The 13,164-nt window shown below is 41.2% G+C and overlaps 1 protein-coding gene across 1 annotated transcript in view; it reads right to left on the bottom strand.

Annotated features, from left to right (window-relative positions):
* Positions 1–5,487: 5,487 nt before the first annotated feature.
* Cngb3 (cyclic nucleotide gated channel beta 3) overlaps positions 5,488–13,164 on the bottom strand; it is a 193,970-nt gene continuing 186,293 nt past the window's right edge. The window contains exons 16-18 of the mRNA XM_021222281.1: positions 10,494–10,640; positions 9,744–9,918; positions 5,488–6,812 (exon numbers count right to left, since the gene is read on the bottom strand). Coding sequence (XP_021077940.1) covers positions 6,807–6,812; positions 9,744–9,918; positions 10,494–10,640 — 328 coding nt within the window. The 3' untranslated portion in view covers positions 5,488–6,806. The remainder of the gene's footprint in view (positions 6,813–9,743; positions 9,919–10,493; positions 10,641–13,164) is intronic.

Here is a 13,164-nt window from a genome sequence, read left to right as displayed (position 1 = left end):
CATCCTGGACAGCAGAGTGTTCAGTCTTTGGGGAAGGGCAACAGAGTAATAATGTTGAATTGGCTTCAGAGTGGCATATTTGTAATTTTGAAAGACTTAGATGACCTTACATTTTTGTCATTGTCCCAGGCCCAAGGCTCAAAGGCTTTAGAGAACCCTATTGCCGAGCTCAAGTCTGGGCCATGGTGACACACAAGCCAGGAGTTTAGCAACATCACCTCCGGGTGTGATTTAGCTATTAGAGCACACACTTGGTTCTGGGTTTGTTCTCAGATTCTTTGTCTTGCTGTAAGCCTTCTGTATCAGATCATCAGCTGGACCCATCTCAGTTCCTTCATGGCCCAGAAGCTGGCACATGTCTGGTAATTATACCATCTCTATTTAGAATATCAATTTTGCTTATGGCAAGATCTTTGCCCTTGTCACTTGTCACTAATCATCACCACTGCCAAATTCCACAGAAAACTCACAGGAGTTTGCAAATTACCTTGGTGACTGACTTAGCTGTTTTCCCCTCCAAAGAAATGATAGGTGAGGCACTTCAAGCAGTCTTGACTTTGTGCTGCTTGGGCTAGGAGAGTTGGATCTTTGATTCCTTAGCAGATTCACAGGGCACCAGGTGTAGAAAGCATCTGGTCTTCGGGGACAGACTCAGAATTCTAGGAGCTTGGGGAGCTCTTGAATGAATGGGTAGGAAATAATCCCTTTTCTTCAACCATCACCCCTGACCTAGTTACTTTTCTACTGCTGTGAATAGATACCATGACAAAAGCAATGTATACAAGAAAATGTTTCTTAAGGCTCAGAGTTCCATGGGTTGAGTCCACCGAGAGCTGCCTGAAGTCAGGCAGGCATGGCACTGAAGCAGTAGCTTCGAGATTGCATCCTGGTCCACAGGCATAATAGCAAAATGTCATGGGCTTTTGAAGCCTCAAAGCCCAGCCCCCGTGACCCAGCAGCAAGGTCATATCTCCTAATTATTTCCAAACATTTCCACAAACTAAAGACTGGTCATACAAGCATACACACACACACACACACACACAAATTTTTATTCAAACCACCATCCTGTAAAAAGTTCTTCATGCATAGATAGTTACTAAGTAGCTCACGACTGGCAATCAACAAAAGAATTTTTTAAAGTAGGAAATTCTAATTATCCATAAACTTCTGATCTGATAAGAAAATGGAGGCATGTGAAAACCAAGCAGAACTAAGTGAGGTTCTCTGGGTAGGGGAAGGCTGTTTGTTCACACCTTCAGGCATTTATGGTGACCCACAAATGGCCTCTGAAAGGCAGTACACATCCTTTGTTCCATCCAGACTGTTGACACATTCTGTCATACAGATCTCAGATCATTAACGCCTTCATTCCCTCCATTCCCACATGACCTCTTTACACTTCATATTCTGACACTAGTAGCCCACGTCTCTGCAGTGCCCCAAACCCGTGTTCTCTCAGGAGCCAGGTCCTTTGTTAGTACAATCTGTATATTTATGGTTTTCTGAACTCCCCATTTTTAGCCCTAACTAAGACCTGTCTTTCATAAAGAACATATGTTACATCTTCTGCGGTCCTGTCAAGTATGGATTTATCTCCTCTTCCTGAGTTTCTGCCACTGGTGGTGTGACATCTAGCTGTCCCTTCTGCTCTGAGATGGTTTTCCCTCTTCTTATCTCCAACTTTGAATGTCAATCACAAGTTACAGTATATCTCTTTTAGTATACTCTTACCCTATAGTTCAGCCTAAAATATTTAGTAGCCCCTCCCTATATTTTAAATTTTATTTTATTTTAAAATTATGTGTGCATATGTGTGTCTGTTTGTGGGTGTGTTTATGTGACTGAAGGTGCCTGTGGAGGCGAGAAGATGTCAGGGCTCTTGAGTTGGAGTTGTACTCTTATGAGCAGGATATGGGTGCTAGAACTAAATTCAGGTCCCCTGTAAGAGCTGTACACACCCTTAACCATGGAGCTCTCTCTCCAGCCCCCATTCCCAAACACATCAAGGAAAAATGATCTTATTTTTAGTTTAAGTATCCCAATTTCCAACACCAAACTACTTTCCTCTCGCATTCCTTTTGGTGCCACAACTCTTATGAATCTTCATCCATCCGAGCCCTCAGTGTACTAAGCCCTTCACGGTTTTCATTTTCATCATTTCTCTTGTTCTGACCCTTCCTGCTCCTTACTTTTCTAAATTCATGTACAAATAGTCATTTCCTTGGCACTTCTGTTCCAACCATATGAACTTCTTTCCTCCTACTTGACTGTTTCCAGCTTGCTGGTGCCTTCCTCAAAAACCTCTATAGTCATGTGCCTTGCTCGCCTCTCTTTCTGAAGGTCTTTGTTCAGCATCACCAACTGAGACTCTGCTGATGACCTTGTTGAAATTACAGTCTTCCAGTTCTTTCTCCTCCTCCCCCCACCATGCTTTTTTTAGATTGTTCTTATTTAATTCTAGCACTCTGGATGCTGAGGCAGGAGGATCCTGAGATCATCTTCTCATCCTAACAATGCCCAATCTATTTGCCTGTGGAGAGCATGAAGTCCTTGTGCTCACAGATAAGTGCTAGGGAAACCAGGAATGTTAAACACACCAGCTCGTCTCCTCAAAGGAAGAGAAGGCTGAGAATGGATGTGGTTAATAATAGTTAATAATGTGGTGAGTTGTGCTATCTGTAGAAGCCAGTGCCATACCTGACTCCCCCACATTTTAATATTTACCTTAGAATCTCCCTCCCTAGACCTTTGTCTTGAGCATTGTTTCTCAGTCAATAGAACCCATCTTTATGGGAAGTATCATATGTACATATGGAGCAAAGATAGTAGACTAGATGACTTCTGTGCTATGAGGCCAGTCCATTCATGACTCCCCAAGGCTTTTAGGTTTATCTCAATCATTCTCCCTATAGTTTATCTTGAGTGTTGTTTCTCAGTCATTTGAACTCATCCTTATGGAATAGGTCATGTGTATTTTGCAAGAGTTTCAGTGCAATAATGTCATAAGCATGTTGCATACCCAGCACTGAATTATTATAATAAAAATTTTCTCAAAATTATGCTGTGCTTAAATATGCCTAAAATAAACTGCCCAGTGTCAGTCTCTAGAAGTTTGAACCATGACCAACTACTGAGTAATGTTGAACCAGATTTCTTTCTTGTCTCACATGGATTGTTACTCTGCCAGTCCTGGTGTTTTCAGACCCCCACATTTGACTATTGTGCCTTTGACGCAGACAACCCTCTAAAAGGGTTTGATTTTTCTACACTATTCCACACAACCTTCTACTCGTAGAGGAAATGCCAAAGCACCCATGTAGTTCCCCGTACCTTCCTATTGCTTCCAGTGCTCCTGCACTGAGAGCTTGTTTTCACAAACTAAAGTCGAAAAGAAACTATTACTCTGTTAACAGATTGATAGAAGTATTCCCTAACATTGTATGGAAAACCTTTTGACCATCCACCTAGTGCTCTGAGTTGTCTAAACCCTCTAAACCTGTTCAGTCTCTGGTCAGGATAGCATAGACTACATAGCAAGAGCCCGTCTCAAGAAAGACAGAGGGGGTGGGGGAAGACAGACAAAGAAAGAAAATAATTTAAAAAAAGAAAAGAATAAGAACATGACTTGCTCGTAAACAATGATCAGAGTTAATTGTCCGGAAACCCAATAACTTAAAATATGAACATCTTTTTCATTCAATACAAGGAACCTGATGCAGTTGTCTGACTAAGATACCTGTCAGCCCACTGATCACTAGATAGGTGACTTTCTCCATCCTCCCTCATCATTCTGTGTCCCTCCTGAAGCTGTGCCCTTGGTAGAAGAAGATAACTTCACCTGACACATAAGGACTCTTCCTTTGCATGGGGTATATGATCATAAACCCTTCCTTCTAGAATCTCCAAACAAGTTCTCGTGTAGGAATGCTGAAGACAGTGGGAAGGTGTGGTAAAACTACATAGGTGTTTGGCATTTCATCTGGGGGTGGAAATTTGTATAAGGTTTTATAGTGTAGAAAAAACAAGAAAGGCATTCAGGGAGTTATCAGTGCCAAAGGACAGTAGGTGAATAGGTTGGGCGTTATCAGGATGAAAAAAATGAGTGTGCTCTGTAGTAGTCATTGTAGAAAACTAAATCTCTACTCACTCTTACAAACATGACATTTAAAAAGTATATTAAGTCTTTCATGTAGTCCAGTATTTTGCAGAAATCTGTGGTTAGTTCTTTTCTGTTTTTCTGTATGTATGTATGCATGTATGTATGTATGTATGTATTATGTATATGTGTATATACATACATGTGTGTATACACACACACACACCAGTCCCTGGTTTTTCTGTTTGAAAACATATGGGTACCTTTGTCCTTGGAGTCTTCATACACTTTTACAACCTATAATACAGGATTAGAGGATCTCATTGCATATTTTGTTAAATGAGAATGTAAGTAGGAATCTGAATTTCTTTTCAAGTCTCTGATTCTAGAAGAAGCCACAAGGTGAGTGTATTTAAGGCTGGATGTGAGAAAGTGTATCACCAGTCTGGTTAAAAGCCCATAGGGGACACCATGTACTTAGTTCTGCATTCCTACAATTTCCAACAAGTAGACTTATCACGCATTTGTAGCAGTCATGTAAAATGAGCAGAGATGACTGGCGGTGGAAAGGGACAGAGGGAGGCTGTGACCTTTCAGGCATTTCCCCCTTTACTCATCCCAGGGAATTTTTGTCTAGAAATGCCAGGTTGTATTGCTTAATGATGCTCATTTATTTGACCTTTGTATCATCTGTTCTAGCCACAAAAGTTATAGTATGAAAAATATAGCCAGTCATAAAATTTCATAGGGGAAAACATCAAATTTTACTACAGTGTTATGGATAAGGTGCTTAAAACATGAATCTTAAGTGTCTGTGGTTTGATTAGGTATAATAAATTATAGAGTGGAGTAGTGATTAATAGCTGCTAAAGATTCGCAAAGAATTCTCCTAGGAATACAAAAGAATTATTACAGATGTAGAACAGGTTCAAATTATAGAAAGCAAAGAGTTCTGTGTATCAATTTTCTAATCTAACTTATAACCAAGATGAATCAATCTGTTACATATTATTTTAGTATTATTTAATATATGTATTAAGTCAGAAGTGGTCTCTAGACTACAGAGCAGAGGTTATGTTAGTCCTCCCTTTAGAGTTCAGAGCTTTGAGCCCCTTTAACCTAACTTATGTGAAGTATGCTAGAAAGTAATTTCTAGAACAAAGTTCCTTTGCTCTTAGATGCAGGAAGCATTTCCTTTTTTGCAGCATTGTCTGTGTATATATAAGGTTGCAAGATTTAGCAAACAAAAGTACAGGACATAAATTAAATTTGAATCTCTTAAATAAGACTACAAAAGTAGGCATATTTTTAATGTGGCATAGGCATGTCTGCACCCCAAACTATTCAGCAAGTAGGGATTCTATATTTTATGGCAACTGTGCCAGAGGGGCAAAGGTGCTCACTTCCTTCAGCACGCTGCTGCAATCTGATTTTTGCCACCGTGGGATGCTGCCAACAGGGTTTGCCATGTCAAGTAGCATCTGCAAGGCGAGTGACACAGGCAAACACAAGTAATCTGTGAAGGGAATATAAAGTCCACATGACAGTTTCTTACAATGCAAAGGGGCTGTGACTCTCTGAGGGAGTGAGACTTCTTTTTATAATAGTTAAAGAGGACTTATATCTTACCTCATGTGCTATCTTATTATTCTGGATAAACAGGTGAAAGCCTCACTATTTCGTTAAATTATAATGTGTTTTGGATCAAGTTTTTTTTTTTTTTTTTTTTTTGCAATGGTCTGATTGAAAAGGATATCATCCGTCCGTATATCTTACGGGATATCTTATTCCCGTAAGATGTTGTACGTCACAGGGATGAGGCTCTCAGTGGCTGGGGCACAGTTGTTAGTGAGGGAGCTTTGCTTTTGATTTGGTCTTTTGTCTATAAGCTTGCTATTCTTGCTAACTGACATTGACCTTGAGTGAAAAATCAGAGTTCTCATTCATGACGTCACCCTGTGTCAATGTCAGGTGCTAGATTTAGTAACTCAACACCCTCATTTAAGTAGAAACCACTTGAATGTATGACCTATTTTATTAAAACTTTCACACCGTTTCACTATTCATAAGAAGTAAGATAAGAGTCTACTCTGGACATTTGACCAAAGTGCTTTGCCAGAAATTGTATAATACCACAAAAATGTAAGCAGGAAGGACAGTGAATCACAGTAGCATAAAAATCAAGTTTACCAAAGTGGAACAAGGAGATGTCATCAGGAAAGAAGAGAAATTATCTACTGCAGACAGTTCAAATCTGCTGACAGTGGGTCAGAAGATGGTTGTTTAACAGTCTTATTGATGAACCCAACTCCTGGAAATAGAGCTAAGGATTTGCCTGCAGTTTCCCAGGGTCCCAGTGAGGTTCGTTTCCCTCATTAATTTAAGCTACAATTTCCAGGAATCTCTTTGGGGATGAGCTAGATTACATTTAAAGATAATCAAACACTTATTGCTTAGCCCTTGCCTTGACCTTGATAGTCGGAATCTCTTCCCGGGTCTCGGTAGCAGGAGCCATGTTGCTGATGATCCATTGACAGGCACGTCCCTTGGGAAAAACTGCCTTTTTAATTGACTGGGGCATTTCCTCTACTGTAATAGATTAGTGTGCCTTTGGACCTGTCCAGTGGTTGGGTTTTTTTCTTCTTTTTCTGGTAGCTCTGTTCTTTTGTCTCCATATTCTTTTCCTCTTCCTTTGGAACTTTCACCTTTATTTCTAAAAGAAGATATGATAAATAATTAGTGTTGAAATCATAATTGAGACACTGGGGCCATCACCAAACAGACACCATCTGAATGAATGAATGAATGAATGAAGAATGAATACAGGAATCGTGTCTACCTTGCTGCTCACTGCCATTATTTACTAAGTTTCTTGTGTTTAAATGTTTGTGTTTTATGCTTATTTTATGGAGTTTATACTTTAAATGTTTAATTTTTTTTTTTTTTTTTGGTTTTATGAGACAGGGTTTCTCTGAGCTGGAACTCACTTTGTAGACCAGGCTGGCCTCGAACTCAGAAATCCGCCTGCCTCTGCTTCCCGAGTGCTGGGATTAAAGGCGTGTGCCACCACGCCCGGCAAATGTTTAATTTTAGTATTAATATATATGATAGACACTAGAAAGTCTGGTATTCTTCCTAGTCATGGTAGAACCTTAGGAAGAAACTCATATTTCTTTTCTTGCTTAATCTTCCTAGTGTCATAAGTACTTAAGCTATTGTTTCTTAATTTACCTTTCTTGTGTGTGCTTGTATGTGTGTGCCTGTGTGTGTGTGTGTGTTGTATATGTGTTTTTGTATGCTTGTGCATGTGTAGGTTTCTATGCCACAGCATCCCTGTGGAAGGTGGAGGAGAATCTGAGGGTGTGGATTCATTCTTTCACCATGTGAGCACAAGACTGAACTCAGGTTGGCAGGCTGGGTAGTAGGTAGGGTTCATTGACCACTGAGCCATCTCTCCAGTCCCACACTACTGGTTTTAAACTAGTTCTGTTTATTAGTGTTATCTGTAGAAATATTACATATGTCGCACACGTGCTCCTTGGACAAATAGTTATTTTTAGGTTGCTTTAGCTGGGGCACTTAGTTTGCATTGTACCCTTAATACTCGCCATGGTGATCCGCGTAGGTGTTTCTGAGAAGTTCATGGCTACCCATTTCGAACAGTGTTGGAGACAGTATGACAATTAACTTCAAGAGCCTGAATACCTGTTCTGTTTCTCAATTCCTGCATACACAGATTTACTATGATCATCAAAGAAAACCAGAAACAACAGACGGAGGAAAAGCAGTATGCTTTCACTGTCTTTACACTCCTAGGAATTACCAGGTGACTAGGTGTAATTCTTAATGTTGATTAGAGTTTGCACCATAGTTCACTGGCATCTCATCTAAATTCATTGACTGGGTCTGTTTATGCCACAGTTGCCTTGATGAAATCTGTTGGGTTATTTTTGTTTATAAATGTTTTTGTAAACGTTGAAAGTATTGTTTCCTGGAGTGTTGTTGACATGCTTTAGATATTTACCTTTCTATGTGTATGTATTTCTTACCTTGTATTGTGAAAAGTTCCTTATAGGTTCATGTATTTAGATATGTTTAAACCACTTGCTCCTCAAGTGGTGGCAACAGCTGGGATTGTTGTAGAAACTTTTAAGAAGTAGAGTTGGGCCTTGCTTGGAGAAAAAAGAATAAGCAGTCCCTGGATGTGGGACTTGTGGTTTTATAGCTTGGCCCTCCTCTTGTGTACTCTGCTTCCCGATCGTGGATATGCTGTGACTATCTGCTCTCCTGCTCTTACCACTATGACTTCCCCACTGTCCAGGACTGTAACCCCTTCACCTGTAAGCCAGTATTACCTCTTTCTGCTTGAAGTTGCTTCTTGTTACATATTTTGTGATTCTTGTTAATTCCTGTGACCACACCTTTACTATGGGTGTTTGTTTTAAGTTATACTGAACTGGCAAATACAACCATTGCTTCTAGGGGAAATACCAGGCCAACTTCCTATGAGTCTTAGACCAGATATTTTTTTTTTGTTTTTATCAGCTGATCAATATATACATTTATCAATTGTATGCTTTTCTTTAGATATACATTATTTAGTGTGGCAAATTAACCCAATGATTTATGCATTCCCACTGAGCTCATGCATAATTTGACTATAACTAGTAACCTGTGTGAATATTATGTAATACCATACTTCCTGTCTCAGTGATAGTGTAAAATTTGGTACTTAGTAAGAATGGACAGTACTACAGTACTAGACTTGTACAATGAAATCAGAAAAAAATGCTCACAATCATCTATTGGATGGAACACCAGGCCTCCAATGGAGGAGCTAGAGAAAGTACCCAAGGAGGTAAAGGGGCTGCAACCCTGTAGGTGGAACAACAATATGAACTAACCAGTACCCCCTGAGCTCATGTCTTTAGCTGCATATGTAGCAGAAGATGGCCTAGTCAGTCATCATTGGGAGGAGAGGGGTCTTGCAAAAACTATATACCCCCAGTACAGGAGAACGCCAGGGCCAGGAAGCGGGAGTGGGTAGTTGGGGAGCAGGGTGGGGGGAGGGTATAGGGGACTTTCAGGCCAGCATTTGAAATGTAAATGAAGAAAATATCTAATAAAATATTGCTTAAAAAATCAGAACTGCAAGCTAAAACAAACAAACAAAGGTGTGGTAACAAACAGATGGCCCTGAGCCACTTGTTTTTCCAAAGAGCTGGAACAAAAAACAGGGGTGAACTCGAGGTAAACTTAGCAGAAATACACCTACCTGATTTCCTCCTTTTATTCTTTCTTTCATATTTTGCATATCATGACTGACACACAAAAAGAAATGTGTTGATTTGGGGAGCGGTACCAAGAAATAATAGTAAGTAAGGCTATTCACACATACAGAGCTCATGAACAAATTAGTTTGAGTGTATTTATGAATACATACATGAATTCAAATTGAACTGGGGGTGGTTTCATGTAATGATAAAAAGCAGATAAAGTTTAAATAATAAGTGCCAATCCAAAGCACAATTGTTAGTGTTAGATTCATGCAAATTTCGTCCATGTCTGACCTAGAGCTGGTCTGGCGACACTCCCCACTCCTGTTGCTAGCCTCCCAGTCACTGCCTCGGGTCAGCCTTGTTACCTGAGTGGTCGCTTTTCTCTTTCCTTTAAGGAGTCTTCCAAGGTCCACCTTTCCTGTGTTTCCCAGGAGAACTTTAAGCATGCGGGGTGTCTCTTCTTTTGGTGGGAAAAGAAAGGCAGGTCTTGAACTTGGAGGGATTGCCTGTGTGGTGTTTCCCTTCTGGCGTAAAAGAACTCTGGTGACAGGAGAATAACATTGGTTTGGGTAGTTCTGTGACAGCTCCCAGAGTCTCCCTGAAAAATAATAAATTCTTCTGCCCCTGAATTTTCAGTGGGTACTCCCTTTCAGTTTGGGGGTGTATCTTTTTGTCTTTTAAATTAAATTATTATTATTATTATTACTTATTCACTTTACTTCCTACTCATTACCGTCCTGCTGGTCACTCACCCCCACAATCCTTCCCTCATGCCCCCACCCCTTCTACTCTGAACTGGTGTGGGCCTCCCTGGGTATTCCCCACCCCCACCCCCACACACACCTTGGTACTTCAAGTCTCTATGAGGCTAAGCATTGAGCTGTATATTATGGGAAAAAAAGCTGTAACTTACTTCATGTAACACAATAATCCTCATCTTAGATTTTATAGAGCAAACCCAACTTTCTCCACCTTAATCCCTCCATATAGTATTGCACTCTGTAGTTCCATTTGCCCTGGGACTTAGTTCATCCCTCCTGCCTCAGGCTTCTAAGAGCAGGGACACTGAGTGTGCACCATTACTCCTGCTTCTATCAGGACTTTAAAGGTCATACTTGGCTTTCTTCATGAGGAGCTTTTTAGAAGTTGGATAATGCAGCAGAATTTCTTGGAGAGTCTTTTTGTCCAGAGTTAAAAGATTGGCAAACCCATGGGCCACCACATCAGCCGTCCGGCGGTTCCCTCCTCCTTTTGCCAGAAGGCTGTGAGACATGAAAAGCAGGTCTTCAGTTACCAGTTTCACTCATCCTCCATTCATTTTCCTTTTGTATCTCAAACAAAACTGCAAATTTAATTAGTCGATTAGACATTGGTAGACTTGGTATTACAAGGTAAGTTTGTAAGATGTTGACTAACTGTCAATGTAGTAAGTCATTCCCAATGGGAAATACAAAATATTTAGCAAATTGTGTGTCCTTACTGTCACACGGTTCATTTTAAATTTCATTGTGACACAATCTAGAATCACTTGGAAAGGGGAGTCTTTTTGTATTATTAGATATTTTCTATATTTACATTTCAAATGTTATCCCCTTTCCTAGTTTCCCCTCTGAAAAATCCCCTATCCCCCCTTTACCCCTGATCCACAACCCACCCACTCCTACTTCCTGGCCCTGGCATTACCCTATACTGGGGCATAGAACCTTCACAGGACCAAGGGCCTCTCCTCCCATTGATGACCGACTAGGCCATCCTCTGCTACATATGCAGCTAGAGTCATGAGTCCCACCATGTGGTTTCTTTGATTGGTGGTTTAGTCCCAGGGAGCTCTGGGGGTACTGGTTAGTTCACATTGTTGTTCCTCCTATGGGGTTGCAAACTCCTTCAGCTCCTTGGATACTTTCTCTAGCTCCTTCATTGGGGACCCTGTGCTCTGTCCAATGGATGGCTGTGAGCATCCACTTCTGTATTTGCCAGGCACTGACAAGAGTTTCTCAGGAGACAGCTATTATTAGGCTCCTGTCAGCAAAATCTTGTTGGCATCCTCAATAGTGTCTGGGTTTGGTGTTTGTTTATGGGGTGGATCTCCAGGTGGGGAAGTCTCTGGATAGTCATTCCTTCAATCACTGCTCTGAACTTCGTCTCTATAACTCCTCCCATGGGTATTTTGTTCTCCCCTCTAAGAAGAATTGAATTATCCACACTTTGGTCTTCCTTTTTGAGTTTCATGTGTTTTGCAAATTGATTCTTGGGTATTCTGAGTTTCTGAGCTAATATCCACTTATCAGTGAGTATGTATCATCTGTGTTCTTTTGTGTTTGTGTTACCTCACTCAGGGTGATATCCTTCACTGTTTTTAATAGCTACATAGTACTCCATTGTGTAAATGTACCACATTTTCTGTATCCATTCCTCTGTTGAGGGACATCTGAGTTCTTTACAGCTTCTGGCTATTATAAATGAGGCTGCTATGAACATAGTGGAGCATGTGTCCTTATTACAAGTTGGAGAATCTTCTGGGTATATGCCCAGGAATCACTATCCCTGAACTAAAGCTGTACTACAGAGCAATTGTGATAAAGACTTCATGTGATAAAGACTGCATGCTACTGGTACAGCGACAGACAGGTAGATCAATGGAATAGAATTGAAAGCCCAGAAATGAACCCACACACCTATGGTCACTTGATCATTGATAAAGGAGCTAAAACCATCCAGTGAAAAAAAGACAGCATTTTCAACAAATGGTGCTGGCACAACTGGTGGTTAGCATGTAGAAGAATGAGAATTGATCCTTGTACAAAGCTCAAGTCTAAGTGGATCAAGGAACCCCACATAAAACCAGAGACACTGAAACTCATTTAGGAGAAAGTGGGGAAGAGCCTCGAAGATATGGGCACAGGGGAAAATTTCCTGAACAGAACAGCAATGGCTTGTACTGTAAGATAGAGAATCAACAAATGGGACCTCATAAAATTGCAAAGCTTCTGTAAGGAAAAGGACACTGTTAATAAGACAAAAAGGTCACCAACAGATTTGGAAAAGATCTTTACCAATCCTAAATCTGATAGAGGGCTAATATCCAATATAAAAAAAAGAACTCAAGAAGTTAAACTCGGGGGGAGAGAATCCTGAATTGGAGGACTATATCGTAGGGGAAGGGAAAAAGACAAGAAAGAACAGTGGAACACATCAGACAAGAAAGCAGAAGGGAGACACAGCTTCTGGGACAGATCCCGTTTCTGGCTCCAGACATCCTGCACCTTTCCCACCAGAAGAGAGGTGTCCACCCAGGAGGGTTCTCACTGCCTGAGCTGGTAAGAGAGCCATCTTTACTCAGGTGCGTTGCCGGGGAGAGGGCAGACTTCAGAAGCAACACAGCTTCTCGGACAGACCATGATTCTGGCACCCGATATATGGGCACCTTCCCTGAGGAGAGGTGTCTGCCCGGGAGGGCTCTCCCTGCTTGAGTTGGTAACGGAGCCATTTTTGCTCTGGTATGCCTAGACTCCAGTCTGAACTGGTGAGAGTGTGGACTGCAGAAACTACACAGCTTTGGAAGAGACAGAAGCAAACTAGCTTCTGGGACAGACCCTGTTTAAGGTTCCAGACATCTGGGCACCTTCCCTGCCAGAGGAAAGGTGGCCGGCCACCTGTGAGGGCTCTGTCTGCCAGAGTAGGTGAGAGAGTCAAAATTGTGTCCAGGGTCCCTCAGTGTCTAGTCTGTGCAGGTGAGTGTGTAAACTGCAGAGGCGACACATCTTCTGGGACAGGCCCTGTTTTGGG

This window comes from Mus pahari, chromosome 22, assembly GCF_900095145.1.
Source record: "Mus pahari chromosome 22, PAHARI_EIJ_v1.1, whole genome shotgun sequence".
In the NCBI taxonomy this organism is placed as follows: domain Eukaryota; kingdom Metazoa; phylum Chordata; class Mammalia; order Rodentia; family Muridae; genus Mus; species Mus pahari.
The sequence above is the reverse complement of the archived record's forward strand: the minus strand, read 5'-3'. Positions and strand labels throughout refer to the sequence as shown.